The sequence below is a fragment of the Wasmannia auropunctata genome, unplaced genomic scaffold, assembly GCF_000956235.1.
Source record: "Wasmannia auropunctata unplaced genomic scaffold, wasmannia.A_1.0 LD335998.1, whole genome shotgun sequence".
Taxonomy (NCBI): Eukaryota; Metazoa; Arthropoda; class Insecta; order Hymenoptera; family Formicidae; genus Wasmannia; species Wasmannia auropunctata.
The window spans coordinates 506,621-524,089 of record NW_012026892.1 but is presented as its reverse complement, the minus strand read 5'-3'; the positions used below and the strand labels follow the sequence as shown (position 1 = coordinate 524,089).

At 43.2% G+C, this 17,469-nt stretch overlaps 1 protein-coding gene across 1 annotated transcript; it reads right to left on the bottom strand.

Annotated features, from left to right (window-relative positions):
* Positions 1-12,736: 12,736 nt before the first annotated feature.
* LOC105453620 (forkhead box protein O-like) lies at positions 12,737-13,482 on the bottom strand. Its single transcript, XM_011695739.1, has one exon. It carries the CDS (start codon positions 13,480-13,482, stop codon positions 12,973-12,975), a length of 510 nt encoding a protein of 169 aa, XP_011694041.1. The 3' UTR covers positions 12,737-12,972.
* Between the last annotated feature and the right edge of the window lie 3,987 nt (positions 13,483-17,469).

The window sequence follows — 17,469 nt, the reverse complement described above, 5'->3', positions numbered from 1 at the left end:
GATCAAAAAAATTAGGGTCGCGTCGCGTGCAGGAACGACGAAGATGGTGATGCTGGACGTCGTCGCCGCGTGAGGAGGGAGGAGTTTGGAGGAGAAGGGCGATTAAATGGCACGAGAGGTCAGTGCCTCGAATCGGGGGCCAGGCCCCAATTGGTACAGATGCATCGTGGAAGTATGAAACATCACCGGGAGAGACGGACTGTTCACGAACGTTCCAGAGTACACGTTCCTTCCCTCGGCCCTGCGCTTTTTCTCACCTTCGTCCCAACAGCGATAAGCGGAGTTTCCACATTTGATAGAGATTTAAACGTGAAAATGATCGGGCGAGAGACAGAGTTCTTGCGTCAGCGCGGAGAACTCGTGAATTAAATCCCATTGGTAATAATGATGTTTATTAGGAATTTGCAGAGAGTGGCTTCTAAAATTCTTCAAATTTTGTAAAATATAAATAGAGTTATTTCTCTTGAGTATTTTATAGAATAAAAAAAAATGCGTTTTTATTTGAAGAAATGCATGCATATTTTTATAAATACGTTAGCACTGGAGGAAAAGAAAAAAGATAGAGATCCTTTCATAATAATTCAAGAATCTATTTCTTTATTATACACGAAACATGATTATCATGCTCCAATATATGTATATATATTTATTCATTTATAATTAATTATTTCTCGTCTTGTAAGATATTTAAAAAAATTTCGTTGTTCATTAAAATACATATCTAACTATTTCGCATTTGAAAGAAAATATGAGACTACATGAGATAAATAAACTTTAAAAGATGCCATCATTAAAACTTTAACTTTTGTTGCGTAACTTACTGCCCATTTGCTTTTGCTCTTTCTTCATTCGTCAATTACCTACCGAGGAATTCTATTAACTCATTGTCGTTATGCACATTAAATCTCTTTTCCTGGTTAATATATCATCATAATTATTATTCGTGCGGATGAATTATAATCATCTTCGATTGCAAGAGGCAATCGCGTAATAATTGCAATGAAATTAAACACCTTTTCCGCGAATCACTATTCCACATAATCGCGATCTCGATCAGGTCGTTCGAATTCTCCTACGTTGTCGATTATAGAAATGTCATAAAGAATTACTATCGTTCTCCATCGTTACAACTCGGCAGAACGATATTGCGACTGCCGAGAAATCTCCGCATTGTGTAATTTTACTTCGGCCACTCTATTTCTGTTCCGTGTTACGTGAACTCGCGCAAGATGCTTCTTATAATTGTCGCAAAGAAGCCACAGAAATACACGCATGTAATGTATAGACTGATCCGAACTTGTCCGTCGCGTATCGCGTTTGAACGCACGATGTTATTGACACACTTATATCACGAACCGTCACATATTTCTTCACATCTTCTCATATCGGGCATCGCATTGAACGTCGGGATGTTTACTCGCCGCGATTATCTAAAATCTTTTAACGCCACGACCTCTCGTGACCAGCCACCGATGACACGACCTGTACTGAATCTCGCAGGGGTTCCCCGTCACACAGATTAAAATTACCGCTGTATTAGATTGATAACTATTGCTTAGGGAATATTAAAACGTGAAACGTCACAAGCTTCGTTGCGTTTTGAGAGGTATAGTAAGCAGCGCCACTTAGCATAATAATCGGATCTTAGCGTGGCAAGTACGCATATCGTAAGGATACCACCGGAAATAAGATGGGGGAGATTAAGTCAAATGCGTGAAGGTATAACAAGATAGTTATGAAGTGATCAGCGCATGCTCCTTTACATGCGCACAAAGAGGCATGCTAATTACATTGCAAAACAGCATCCCCATATGTATCGAATAATCCTTCTTCTTTTTTGTTCAGGCTATTAAAAACCTAGTGTATACACTGTTAAATCTATAGTGGCAAATTTAACCTTACTTAAGTCGCCACTGTTCCTACTTAATAAATAGTTATTTCTAACTAAAACAATAAAATTATTTTTCAATAAAACAATGGAATTTAATCCAGATTTGGGTTAAATTTGAACTGTTTTAAATTATTTAACTCCACTGTTTTAGTTAAAAATAACTATTTTGTTAAGTAGGAGTAATGGCGACTTAACTAAGGTTAAATTTGACATTATAGATTTAACAGTGTAATACCATACGGGACCTTTGGGAGATTCCTTACGTCTTTTTAAAACTACCTCGAACAATTCGAAGTAAACCGTTCCACATATTTTATATAGTATTTTGATAATTAATTGCATTGTTAAATCTATAGTGTCAAATTGAATCTTATTTAAGTCGCCACTGCTACGACTTAATAAATAGTTATTTTTAATTAAAACAATGGAATTTAACCCAAATGTGGGTTAAATTTGAACTGTTTTAAATTACTTAACTCCATTGTTTTAGTAAAAAAATAACTATTTATTAAGTAGGAGCAGTGGCGACTTAAATAAAGTTTAGTTTGACACTATAGATTTAATAGTGTGTAAATACTCAAATTGCCATTCTAAAATGATGAGAGAAGCGTGAGATTTTATATTTTGGTTATTTTAAAAGTTTAACTTGTAATGCCTCGATTAATGCCTCGTTATTTTTTCACTGTTAAATCTATAATGTCAAATTTAACCTTATTTAAGTCGCCACTGCTCCTACTTAACAAATAGTTATTTTTAACTAAAACAATAAAATTAAATAATTTAAACGGTTCCAATTTAACCCAAATTTGTTAAATTCCATTGTTTTATTGAAAAATAACTGTATAGTTTTTCTTAAAAATAATCATATATTAAGGAGCAGTGGCGACTTAAATAGGATCAAATTTGACACTATAGATTTAACAGTGTTTAACTCAACTTCGAGTATTTACTGATTACTACAGTCGATATGTCGATGATCTTTACTACGGCATCGAATCATGCGTCGCACGAGTTGCATGTGGATATTATTTGCCGCATTCGCGCTAATTCGCGACGCTACTGGCCGCATCTCTCGCTCGTTCCCTCGCTGGCTCGCTCGCTCGCTCGCTCGTCCGCGAGCATAGTATATCCGTTCCGCGAAGCGCAACATACGTAACGAATGTGCGATACTCATTAGGAGAGTCAAGGGTACGTTACGTGAAGAGTGCGGTTACACTCCGCGCGTGTGTCTGGCGTGCGTTACGTCACCGTGGAACGCGCGAGCGTCGATCGGCGCGCATGCAACACGCGACTACTCTCCGCGTCGTAGGAAGAAAAGAGCATAATGGAAGCGCCACCGGAACACCGGAGAATAGCTCCGATCGCGCGACGTCGCCGGCGACGGCATACAAAATGATCCGCGGCGACTTGGCTATGAAATGTCGAGGACGGGTTTCATCATTTTTAAATTTGAGACGAAAATCCTTATTCAAGAATGTCATCGTTTCTAGCGACCTTTAAATATTCGACCTTTAAATATCATAGTAACAAAGATTTAAATCCCGTTAAAGTACAGTTTTTTTTATATATAATAATTTGGATTTACTTTTTCCTGTCTCGACGAAAATGTCAAGGTGTATCGGCAGCTTACGGATTACGAAAAACTTAAAGAGATCTTTGGAAATTACTATTCGAAATTTAAATGAAGATCTGCAGAAAAAAAACTGCAAAGAAAAAGATGTAATTCTTCATTTAATTTTGAGTGAAATTTCAACAAAAGTTCTAAATGGGAATCCAAGAAGACATTGTAAATGTCAAAGAAAGAGAGATAGAAATCGGTCAAGTCATTCTTTCACTCTAGAAACCTCATCCCAAACCTCAAGGATTATCCTCGTTTGAATGGACCTTCGAATTAAGGCGGAACGAACATTTTTGGCATGTAAAGTCAAAAATCGCCCTGCGGGAAACTTTTGCGAATTTTGCGGATGAGGATTCGTCACGTTTATCCATCGTCGTGACCGGACCAGTCACTTTTTCGCTGATTTCGGGTTTCAGGGAGTCGCCCCGCGAACCGGCTCGGTCGGTGGAATTCAAATTGTAAGAAGCCGTCTTGCGCTTGAACGAAACGCTCACCGAGAGTCACCGAGAAAATCGCTCCGGGCGAGAAATTCTCACCGGGAGAAAGGCGGACTCGGTGCGATGTCGTGCGCCGTACAGAGGAGCGAATTGAGAAGCGCGGCTATAAAGCGCAGCCAGCATGATTCTGTCGCAATTTACGGCGAGGAAATCGCAGCCTTGCTCCAGGCAAGGTAAGTAGAGTGTTGACCACGAAGCCCGAGGGACTGACAGCTGACAGAGTGCATTTTAAAAGAGGAAGACGGATATACTTTCGATACGGCGAGTCCCCGCCGGTCTATAGGACACGTCACAAGTCACACATAGTTTTCTCTCGCAGTTACACACACGCGATACATTTGACGAGAAATCGAAGTTACAAGTTATTTTATATCGTCAGTGATTTAATAAATTTAATTGTATTTCAAACGCACGTGCTTTTCAGCAATTGTCGTTTTTTTTTAAACTAGTTTTAACTAGTTAATATAGATATTATATATATACTCCCGAAAAATACAAATAACATAGAAAAGAATTATTTAATTCATATATCACTTTGCATTATTCTTCTCAAATCGCAATATTTTTTTTATAGTGTTGTTTAAAACGTATTAAATCATCAATCATTGAGACTCTTTTATGTAAGGATTCTCTAATTCTATAATTGACCAAGATTAAAATATTCCATGAATTAAGTTTCTCAATGAAAAAAAGTTTTATTGTTCAATTAATTTAGTTTGAAACTTTAATTTACTTAACTACAGAGCACTCCAATGCATGTTATATAAAGCGATAAGATAATGGTCTTAACTTTTCCTAAAACCTGAGGAAAATCCAATTCCTCTGTGGGCGAGAGAAAGTTCGTGACTTTTGATACATCCTGTATAACTACAAGGAGCGCGTACTGTACTCTTTCTTCGATTTAATTGCGTATAACATAAAACGGAGACCTGCCTTTAACCTTTCGGAATTACTATCCTTTTACGATGACCTATTACTGCAATAACTAAGGGATTTATTTGACGCCCCTGACTTAGAGAATGGCATTATTCGAGCATTCTATAAAATTTTTACGCTAAAGTATTGTACGCCATGAAATATTAACAGTCTATATATTCAAGTTGCTTGAATATATTACTAAATTCCCAACTCAGCTTTCCAAACTTGTGACGTCAATATTCGATAATCCAGATACTTAAATCAAGATCACGATGTACATTTCACAAATACAAATACATAAATATTCAGATGCTCATTTGTTAGCGAGTAAAGCACCACATAAAGGTTGTCCGAATAGGCGCTAAATAATACTCCAAAATTTTCAATTTGAAATAACTGAGAGTTTTGATTTTTACTTACTAAAAAATTTCAAATTTCTAGATACGTTTTTAAAAAAATACAAATGATCAAGTTTAAAAAATATGTAGTGCTTAATTTATCTCTTTTATAAAAAAAAAATTGTTCTTAACTTTTTTAATTTAAATTGAAATCGCGACTCGAGTTCTAATGTCTTTCGACATAAACATAAGTTCTTAAAATAAATACAAAAATCTCGCAATTCTTTTTATTATGAGAGGACACTTTTTTTAACTGATAATAAAACTGAAGTATGGCGCAAGAGTGAGTTAATGTGAGTTAACACGTCATCTCGAAACGGCTCGAGAAATTGACGAATGGAGGAATTCCGATGGCAACTTTTACCGTGCGGTCTCGATCGCACCAGGCCCAAAAGTGGGCGGAGGAGCAGATGATCTCGAGATGACGATATTGGCAACGTGGTAGCGTTGCAGGGCCGCACACGGAGGCTGAGGTGAAAAAAGAAAAGATAGACAGATAGAAAGAGAGATGAGAAATCGAGGAGAGAGTAGCTGGAAGAGAGAATGATTGGCGAAGGAGAGACGCGGCAACGACGCCGGTCGTTGCAGTTTCGTGCAAAAATAACGCGGAAAGCCTCCTTTAAACTCAACCGTGCGCGTCTGCAACTGAAAATACACATCACATATAGAGTATGTGACAAGGTAGAGGAAAGGAATTTCGAGACCACGATGGATGTTTAAAAATAAGACGAGAATAATCATAAAATGTGTATTCGTAAAGATTTTTCCGACTTGAGAGTAATTGAGTACGAAAAAACGGTTTAGGAATTTCCCAAATAATTCATACATGCAAAAAAAAGTAATTTATCCGTTTTAAATGTTAATTTTATCAATAATGTATAAATCGTTTGTATGGAATATTTAACTCCAAGAGTTTAGCTCGTTGCTAAAATATTTGACAAACTTGCAAAAAAAAATAAGAATCGATTGAATTTTTGCTGAACAAAAATCAAGTCCGAATTTTTGAAAATCTACGTTCGCAAATTTTGATTCTCTGATCCGGTTACATAGAGTATAACGCGGATGCAAGTCATTTTCAAAATATGTTGGACTGCCCGCCGGTGATTCACGCTAATTGCGCCGTTAACCCTTGCTTAATGACTGCGCGGTAAAACGCGCGCTTTTCCATGGAAAAACTCGGAGCTACGAGCGAGTTTTTCGCTCCGCCGGTTATAGCACTTTGTGCTCGCTTGCGATTTTGCATGATTTACGCTTCCGCTAATTCATTCACGCGGGGGAAGATTAGACGATACACGCATACCAAATCAAACTAAGTGTTTTGCAATAAAGAACTTTATTCCTGATTGTTCGAGAGAGATCAAATATGATTTATTTAAAGAAAACTCTTTTCTTTTATTTCGTACATTAATGTGAATATTTATTTCAAAATATAACTTTCTCTTTATAGCTCTCAATTTTTAATTTTTTTATGTTATATTTTTCTCAATTTTTAACTTATTTTATATTTTATTTTGTATCTCATTTTCTAAATGTTCCTCAGTAACTGTTCTCTTTAATTCTAACTTTTTATATTAATTAACGACAGCATAGAGCGATAATTAATTAACTAATTATTACCATTTAATTTTTATGCTATTTATTACGGAAATATTATGTTACTTTACGAGATTAGGGTTCTTTTTTTTTAAATTATGTTATACATCAGATAATACGCAAAGTCTATGTGCTTCGTTCCGTAGGATGATTCGCAATCAATCCTTCGAGAGTCGGGCCGACGGAAATATTAAGAAGCAGTGACTGCTTTTCATTAAGTCGATGATGTCTCGTTAAAAGTTTATATGGTCGATTACTGCCTTTATGTCTCGTTTTAATATACTCAATCCATATCGGCCGTCGTAACTATCGAATCAGACCCGTGGAGCAGCGGAGACTATACAGCATCACTCGTGTCTATTTTACGTTTGCCCAATACTATCGTTCGTCCCATCACCGCTTACCATTAATTACCTTCGATGTAACGCGGGATCGATACATTTGATCCCGCCTATCACTCTGCGCAGAACCGTTTCGTTTTGTTAATACAACACCACGGGCACACGTGAATTTATAGATTCACCAGTTATTTGTAAAATGCGTAACGAGCTTCTCACATTAGGCATTATTATGGGGAGCGAAAATTCGTCTCTGAAATCGACTTGAAATCGACAACTGCCGTGAAATCTACGCGACGAATAGATTTCTATCGCTTTCTGACAAGCAGATTCCTATTTTATTTGAAGATCATAATCGCCTCTCTCTTTTATACTCGCACGATATATCACTGCGTTCCGTGTCGACGTGTGCTTATCGCGCTAATCGAAACAACGACGTCAGAATTACAAGGTAACTTCGCGTGAGATGGTGTCACGCAAGTGCTGTTCAGAGAAATCAGAACACCATGAAGCTATCTAGGTGCATTTATAATTTTTCTGAGCTTACTGATCGCTACGTAATTGGTCCTGTTTAAAATATCAATTAAGTTACGGTGTTTCCTTGAAAATTCCTCATTATATAACATAACGAATTTCAATTAATAATAATGCCATCACAATTCTTCCACCATAATTCCCGTACGTTTAAAAACGTTAAAATAAGAATAATGTTATACGTATATGTATAAAAAATCGTTAAGTTCTCGATTCCCCTCACGCATTCGCGCATTACCCTTCATATAATATATATACTCGCGTAGAACGTGATATAAATAATCTCGATATACACCACAGAGACTCCAGAAGTCCATACCTTAAATTTAATGATCATGATAATTACAATTATCAAAGAGTCCGCCATTGAAGATAAAGTCGCGACTTCTGGGAGGCGCGCCGATTAATTCTCCTTTCCCCCAAGAGGCCGGAGATAATCCGGTGAATAACGATCTCACAGAAGAGGATCCAGTATTCATCGCGGCGTTCCGATTTCACTGACCGGTAGTGTTCCAGTATCTACCGTGCCGTAACACACCGCGCGAAGATACCGCGAAAAGACGACCGGACATTCAGCCGAGTTCTCTCTCTCTCTCTCTCTCTCTCTCTCTGTCGGTCATTAAAGAGGCGCGGGGCCGCCTCTAATCGCCGTAGATGGATACCGACCAGCGCTGAAGAGCACTGCGGCATAGGGAGAATTTTGTAATGACGGGCGCCAGGCCACGGCGCTGGTCTTAAAACCAGACGGATGAGTAACCTTTTGGCGGTTTCACGACACCTCTACGCGCCGCGCTAAAATTTCAAATCAAACGCCCTAACATCTCACGAGAGGAAGAAGATCCGACGGCGTGGTGCGACGCAACGGCTTAAGGGCTCCTCGCGTCGGTTCGCGGGAACGCGAATACCTGCGCGATCATTACAGCACGCGGGCGGTTGTTCGTTATTACGGACTGCTATTGCAGACGAGCAAATTGCGCGATGAAATCCTTCCGCAACGCGAGATTCGTTACTTCGACGCGTCTCGCTCGTCAATCTAATGGTAATTTGTAAAGTAAATCGGGACGCTTCAATGCCGTCATTATGTCGAATCTTGCGGCGAGCTTGTGGACTGCGTTAAAACTGCGAGATACAACCGTATTTCGCCATAGGTCCGATGTCCCTCAGACCTGGACAAGCCGGTCTCCCTTCCATCTACGGAATCGGTCTGACCGATTCACGGCGTAAAGGATAATTCATAACGCGCCGACGAAAGGCACCGTTTGGAACGTATCGTTCCAACGTTTATCGCGCGCGGCCTAATAAAATTCCTCGACGAGAGCAAGGCGCGCGTTTCAGCGCGCCGGAGGGAGCGCCAATTATTGTGCTCGCAACGCGTTACTCGAATTGCAACCATGTTATCATAAATATACTTAATTTCTTCGCAATATAATTGATGGTATAACACTACCGCGTCTCTCTATGTAGAAAAACCTCGATAAGAGGAAATGAGAAGTGCTTCCCAGATCCCCCGCTTATTTACAACTATAACATCGTTAATATCGATTAATGAGCCTCTTGACTATAATAAAATTAGCGCTAGCGCGTTTTGTTTATTAAAAGGGTATTCAACTATACAATAGCGCGCGGAGCAGGAGCACGTGCGAGCGTGCTTCGCGATTTCTTCGCGCGCTTCCGACGCGCGACGTCACGATCCGCCGATGACCGATGGGACACGTCGTAGAAGAGCCGCTGAATGAAACGGGCCGTTAAACGCGCACGCCGAAGAATCTCTCTTTCCTCGGCGAATTCTCGGAACGCATCCCTGAACTTTTGTCGGGCGCTTTCGCGTGCAGCGCGAGACCCGCGCATAAATAATGCGCGCCGTACGACGTTTGAGAGAGCGAAATGAGCGACGACGATTGTCCGTCCGGTGGCATCGATTTATGCGTGTACTTCGACCCGACGTGACGTCGACGATTATGGCCGGCGACAGCGGCGGCGACGGCTGCGGGCGATGGCGAGGCGACGGCGTTGCACCGCGCGACGGAACGGTGCGAACGGGCCTTAAACTCCACGCGCTGCATTTTGCGTCGGTATGCATTCCCGCGCGCTCGCGGGAAACACGCAAGAGAAGATACAGATATCTCTCTCCCCCTCCCTCTCTCTCTCTCTCTCGACTCGACTGCGCCACGTGATTGCATGCCGCCGCCACCGCTGTCGCGGCCGCCGCCGCCGCCGCCGCCACGATCGTCGTCGTCGTCGCCGTCGTCATCGTCTCCGTCACCAGCCACTCTGCGCGACTTGCATCCGCAAGTTCGCAGCTGCGGCTGCGGTCTCTCCGTGTCTCTCCGTGGATTTTTAGCGCAGGATTCTTGCCGCGCGTTTGACGCGCGTCGGCTCCGACACACGATAATTGAGTGGCTAAGTGCCGTAGGTGCCTAACCGGCAATTTCTAATATTTCATTTAAATAACGGAGACGAGGCGAAACATGGAAAGCACATTTGTCAACTGACACATTAGGCGCTGAAGAGTTATGAAAGACCCTCATACTTAGACTATTAACCCTATGATATCTGAGAATTGCAATAACTTCCTCCATAACTCAGCATACGTCAAAATAACTCTACTACCTTTAACTGTTATAATCGAGAATAGAGATTGCTTGTGGTTGTATCGACTTTATTTTTCTTTTAAGGGTCATCCAAGAATGCCTTTCCGAATACAGGTAATAAACTAGGATTAGAAACAGTATAAGTGCCAAGCAAGTTTAGAATGTATTTTTCTTTCTCCGCTTATGATGAATCTTTTTGCACCTTACATCGAAACTGTAATGAAATAAATTTAAAGCACAAATAATTCATAATCAAGTAGAAAAATATTAATAGTTCCATATATTTTACATGTATACTATTTTATCTGTGATAATTGAATGACTATAAACGAGCGATAGAATTAATATTATTTTATTTAAACAAGAAAATATTAAGAAAATTTATAAGAAAATATTAGTTGAGTTAAATATAGCTTTGCGTAAATGTAAAGAATTCTTTAAAGCGCGGTACATCATTTATATAATTTCTGTAAAATTTTTGCCATATATTTTTTATATTAAAAAAGATATAAGCTCAACCACTGCGCAGCTGTTTACTGATAAAAAGTTACGAATTGACAAATGAGCTAGTCAGATCTATGTCAGATAGCCATAGAATAATGGAAGATATTTAAGAGAGAATGTATCAAATCATACAAACTTGAAACATGAAAGAGATAGTTTTTCATGTTTTTAACGAATTTCTTTTTCTTTTTTTATTTATGGTTTAAAGTGTTACCTGAACAAGGAGTGTTCGATTTACACCACGCAGATGTAATTTATGAAGAAGAATATTAACTATTACACATTACACGCAACTTCCAAGATTGAATTACTTCAAATTTGACAGCCAATTAGCGACACACCGTAACGAAATACGTAAAACGATACATCTCGTCTGTCGTACACGCAACGTGTAACGCCGAGCTTTGCCGAGCCAGAAGCTGAAGCTTTATAATTATAAACACTATAATGCATTATTAACGTTTTAATTATGCGCGTGCCGCGCTAAATAGTTCAACATAAACACTCGCTTTGCCGTTCTAATATTTTGTTCGACTCATATTTGCGTTACATTCGTTTAATGTCATTAAAAGATCAACTGTCGTTTTATGCAAGCTATTTTATTATTAATTAATAATTAATAACTTATTGGACTATCATTCGGTTTAAAATTCCGTTTCAGGTGTAACAATCAGTTACGCCTTTCCGCTTCATTATTTTACGGTGACAATTATGGCCTTTATCTTCCGTGAGAGATTGCATCGTAATAAAAATACAGAGTCATAATTTTAAAGCTTATGAGGTGCACATATAATCTAAGCAAATGGGTTCGGTTACAGAAGAAAGAAGCGCCCGATGTATTATTGCTTTATCGCTCCTGATAACTTTGTTCTTATCAACAGTAAAGTATAGTTCTTTTTTCAAACTACTCGAGATACAAGCCGTTTCCATTAATTAAAAAAACTAAGAGAATATGAGTAATATTTTCACAATCAGAGATCGATTTAAAAATTTCCAGAGACAACGTATCACACGCATCTCTCGTTACTAATTGGAGCAACACTAACTGGATTTATACTTGGAAGTAAAGTACGTTTAAACTAAATCCAGAATTAATCACCAGACGCGTCGATTTTTTCCAAATCAATTTCTGACAGATAAACTTTAATAATTAGCGTAATTATAATTAATGTAAAGTAAAAATTAATCGACAACGATTACAGTATGTATTTTTTGAACTTTATATTACTAAGTATCAAGTTAAAACAATGCATTGATTATAAAATAGAAGCTCTTTTCAGGCGTCTCTGTGAAACGTCCGTTCGTAATGTAATCGCGTAACGTGAATCATCAAAAATATCGTTACGTGCGCACAAATTCCAGCCGGATGAATTCTCGCGTCTAACCTTCGCACTGTCGCGTGTCACAATTGTTTCCATACGAAACGGAAGTCTTCATACCGCTGGCAAACGTGACTCCGGAGTGTGACTTTCGGCTCGCATTCATGCCGCGTATGTTACCTCGGACTCGGTTACCCGATTCTCCTCCCGTGATAAAAATCGCGCGATTCTTGCATTAAATGAAACTCTGACCGCGCCACACTTTGAGAACGTGAACAGCGCGTTCGGCGCGTTTCGTCGCGTTTCACGTGAGTCATCGGTTTTAGGAGAATTATTATATTATATATACGCAATTGTTTTAAAGAAGAAAGGATGTTTTAAAGAAGAAAGGAACGAAGAAAGGATCGCCTTGGCAGAGTGACGAAAAACCGCTCGGAGAGATATGAGATTATTAAAGCGGAATTAAGTGTCGAAACACGGGCTCCGCGTTTCATCACAGTCATTCGATACCGCTTTTAGCGATACAACATCTTTAAGACACACGTGTACGCAGTTCTGCCCGTGCGTCTCGAAATGTGCCTCTTGAGAAACCGAGATATTTAACGTTAAAGCAGTGCGCGCGAACGCGAACGCGCGTTTCTCGTTGCGGTTCACGTCCCTGATCTAAGACACGTTTCGGGAAAAGCATCTCAATGTTGTGACTTAAATTAGATCTTGGCAAACCCGACGCCGGTCTGCCTCGAAGGCAGGCATTAAACGCGAACTCGAGAATTAGAGAGAGAGAGAGAGATAGCGACGCGAAAATTCACTTACCTTCCAACCGGCACTGCTGTTGTTGTCACCCTTGTCCTTGAAGTAGGACACGTTCTGGACCATCCACTCGTAGATCTGCGAGAGGGTGAGCCGCTGATCGGGCGCGCTGGTGATCGCCTGGGTGATGAGGTCGGCATAGCTCAGATTCCCCCATGCGTTCCTCCTCGATGAGTTCTTCTTCACCGGCAGCAGACCCTGGGCGAGCTGCGCCTGATGGGGCGGCGTGCCGCCCTCGGCGCCCTCCTTCGTGGCCGGCGCGTTACCGTCCACGTACCCTTCCGGCCGCGGTAACGGCCATGTGTTGGACCGCGCGCGGGTCTGCGGCTCGAATCCGGTCTCCAGATCCGGCGAGGTCGAAAACTCGAACGAGACCCCCTTCTTTTGCGCCTGCTGTTGCTGTTGCTGCTGCTGCTGTTGCTGCGACGGGGTCATCGACCCCGACGCCGTGACCGGCACTGAATCCATCATGTTCGCCAGGCCGTGGTCCCGCGAACTTGGGTGAAATTCGCGACCGAGCGTGGGATCGTACGCGTAACTCCCCGACGGCGATCGGTAACCGACGATCGGCGGTGACACCGGGTGGAATCGTTCACGCGCGATCGAAAGGTACGAGTTGGGTTGCGTTTTGGAGTCGCACTATCACTAGTCGTGTTACGTGTGTGTGTGTGTGTGTGTGTGTGTGTGTGTGTGTATGTGTGTGTGTATGTGTGTGAGAAGAGAGAGTACGCGTGCGGCCTTCGTGCGTCACTGTTTGGTTCAAAGGTGCTCGCAGCAGCTTACGCTGGTTCGCGCCGGATTCAAGTCAGTGTGTTGCTGCTGTTGCTGCTGCTGTTGCTGCCACCGCTGTCGTCTCTCAACTCTTTTCAGACACACTGGCGTTCTTCAACACATCACCATCGAACCGGAAACAAGATCGGCCGCGAGATCGGGAAAGAGCGACGTGACGTGCCGCGATGCCAGGCGAGGCGAGGCGAGGCACGGAATCGACGCTCACGCACGCCGGGAGACGAAGCCCCGTGGCCGAGCGACGTTCGACGACGACGTGTTCGCGGGAAGCGAATCGACTGCGACCCTGCGCTCGCGTGCGACTGCCGACGGCGGTGAACCAACTGAGGATTCCGACGGGAGCCGTTCTGCGACCTGCGTGCCGAAAGAGCGCGCGCGAGCGAGAGAAACGTCGGAGTAGAGCGGCAGCGGCGGGGGAGGAGAGCGGCAGGGAAGGAGAGAGAGAGAGAGAGATAGCTGGAACGCGCGCGAAGTGCGGCGAAGCGAGAAGAGAGAAAGAGATAAAGAGAGAGAGAGAGAAAGAAAAGAGGAGAGATAGAGAGAGAGGGAGAGAGATAGAAACAGATAGGCGCTCGGAGCAGCGGAAAGAGGGAACAGACCACGTGGTCAAACTCTGTGTTTACAAGCCGTGCCGTCCGGGGGTCACGTGGCCATGTTTTGATAGGAACTTGGCCCGCTGCACGGAGCGGGTAAATCTACGCTCTACGTCGTCGCTGCCGATGGCTGCCCGGCGCGGTATCGCGGCGTGATTCGCGTGGCGAACACTGATCCTCTCCTCCTGCACGGTCGACTGGCGGCGCGATTTTCGGTAGGGACCGCCGACGGCGCGATCACGATGGCGGTGGTGACCTTTGGTGCCCTCGTTGCCCTTGGAAGACCGTTCCCCCTGATATCTCTCATCGATACCCTCGGATATCCTCCGCGCTGTCGCTCCGCGCGCGCGCGCGCGAGTTCTCTTCTCGCGATCGGGAGTTCCTCGATCGCGCTCCTCGGATTTCTGCCAAACGTTTACACGGGGATGACGTGCGTGTGAGCCCTCCGGACTGAGTCTGTCGTCCGACGGTTGGCCGCGCGTTCCTTCCTTCGCACGAGGAAAATGAGAGAGGATCTGCGAACGCGAAAGCCTATCGCTTCGCTTCGTGACTCGTGAGAAAACGACGATTCGCACGTATCGTACAGGAAAGAAAACCTATTCACTACGTACAACTTGCCGGCAAGGCAGCGCGGCGCATACTGGCGAATTCTTCCGGCCGGCGCTCGGAACCGACCGAGCGGAGCCGAAGTTGGCGAGGAGCGAATTTGCGACGCCTGTCGCCGCACTTCGGCGCGCCGATCGTCCGACGGCGTGGCACGTGAGAGCGAAAGAGAGAGCGAGAGGGTGGGAGAGGAACGAGGAAGAGACAACGCGCGCGAGAGTACTCCTGGCGAGCGGGAGGGAGATGTACGGAGGGTACTCGAGAGCGGCGTAGCTGGTGGGTGTCTCGGCGGCCCCGGCGGGGGTAAGAAATCCGGAGTGGGAGACGGGCGGTGGTGGGGGATAAAGAGAAGGACGAATGGGGGCGAGAGAGACGGCTATAAATTGCAACTTTGTGCAACGTAAAGGGGAGTGGGAGACGAACGAGGGAAAAGGACGGGGTGTTGCAGCGTGACTCGCGGGCGGGAGAGGGATGAAAGAATCAACGATGGAAGGAGGGAGAGTGCAGCGTGCTCTCGTCTAACGGGTGGGCGGGAAAAGGGGTATATGCTGTGCCCCCAGGGTTAGGCATCGCACTGCGCACAGAACCCGCGAGGAGGGAATTCGCACGCGGTGCATCTCTTTCCTGCTTCTCTCTCTCGCTCCTTCTCTTCCTCCCCCTTTGCCTCGCCACCCCCGCCGTCCTCCCCGGCATATCTCTCCTCTCAACCCCGTTTCTCCTCCCGCCATTCCGCCGCGATCGTCCTACGTTCCTCTCGGCTCTCGATTTTGCGGCAACCCTTCCGGTACTTTTTCGTATCGCTGCTCCGCGACTTGTAGAATCCGAAGATTCCCAACGACCGATCGAAATAACTCGGCCTGTTGTTTTCGGTCTGCGTGCCTATCGAATGGTACAGCGTCCTCCGAAAACCATGGAACATTCCTGAATACGTTCGCGAACATTGTTGCATCGCGGCGGCGGCGCGGCGGCCGGATGCGAATTCTTCGTCGAAATATTTGGCGAAAAAAAATTGGAGTCTACTCCGGTTTTTTTTTTTCTTTACGCTTGTAATCGCATAAAGCCTTGAATGATCGTTTTTCACGGTGCAAAGATATTTTTCTCACGTTGCCTCTTACGTTCGAGATTATGTGCATTAAAAAAGAGAAGAGAATATAAAGCAAAGAGGATTTTACATTACAAGATCTTTTGCTTAAGATCAAGAACAAACGAGGTTACACGCGAGAACTGTCGGAAACCATTCTTGCGATTAATATTCACAATTCAACCGAATCGAACGTTTATTTAAATAAATTTGAATCTCAAAAAACTTTACAAAGAATCTCAGTATTTTTGAAGTTATGTATATTCGCGTATGCGTATAGTGTTTTAATGATGATTTTTTTTAAATACACATCTATACCCGTTTTAAAAAGCCCTGATTTAAAAATAGGCTGCACAGTAGACGATTAAGCCGCGCATATCCCAAGTAGCCGTAACTTTTTCTAACTCCGCAGTTATTTTTGACGTGCAGGTTCCGTCGAGGTCATACCCCGAAGTATTCGAAGAGACTGTTTGCCCGCCCTCAAAGACACCGTCAATTAAATTGCACTTTCTGTCACAACAGACCCTTAGGTACTTTTTGCGCGCGCTCTTAATTATTCGTCGATGTTGTCGGGCCGAATAACTTCGGGACCCTCCGCCGTCCTTCAATTCGGCCATTGTCCGAGGTCTGTTGACATAAATCCCACGCGCGCTGAAGATATCCCCCCGGTCCATAAAAAGAAGTCGGCAGCGCCGGTCGCGCTGAAAGGGCAGGTAAATCCGGCCATTGCAGCCCGGTTGAAACAAGAAACGAACGCGCTCGGTGGTGGCCAAACACGCACCGTACACGCGCGTACATATCCGTGTCGACCTGTGCGGGCAGCCTCGACTTAACTTAAGGGACACTGTCACCGCGCGTAATTATGCACTCTGAACCTTCGATTGTCCGGCGGATATCCCCGATATGCACCCATGGCTCAATGTTGTTTGCGCGTGAGCTAAAAACAGCACGCCGTAGCTCACCGCGTCCGTGTGTACATGCAACGGCGCGAACATGCCGCGTGGCTAAAAATAGAAGATGAATGGATTCTTAAGGACTACCTGATCGAGTAATTGTGCAAACAATTTGGATTGCCGCAACGGACTGTAGCGTGATTGTAAATTACACTTGTATAATGGGGCTGTATTAGTTTAAGTTTATTTGATTTATACCGACAATAAATCACTACAGCCCTTGCCATTCATTAATCCGAAAAAGAACCGAGACTGCTAAAATAGCATGTAGTATTATGTAAAGAAAATGTAATTCGATAATGGCGGTAAAAACTCAATGACGAAATCCAAACAACATGTTGATGTGTAATCAATGTTAAAAATTTTTTTTTAATTCAAGAAAAAATGTAATACACTTGTTATTAATACAAATAATAATACAATAAAATTTTAGATCTCT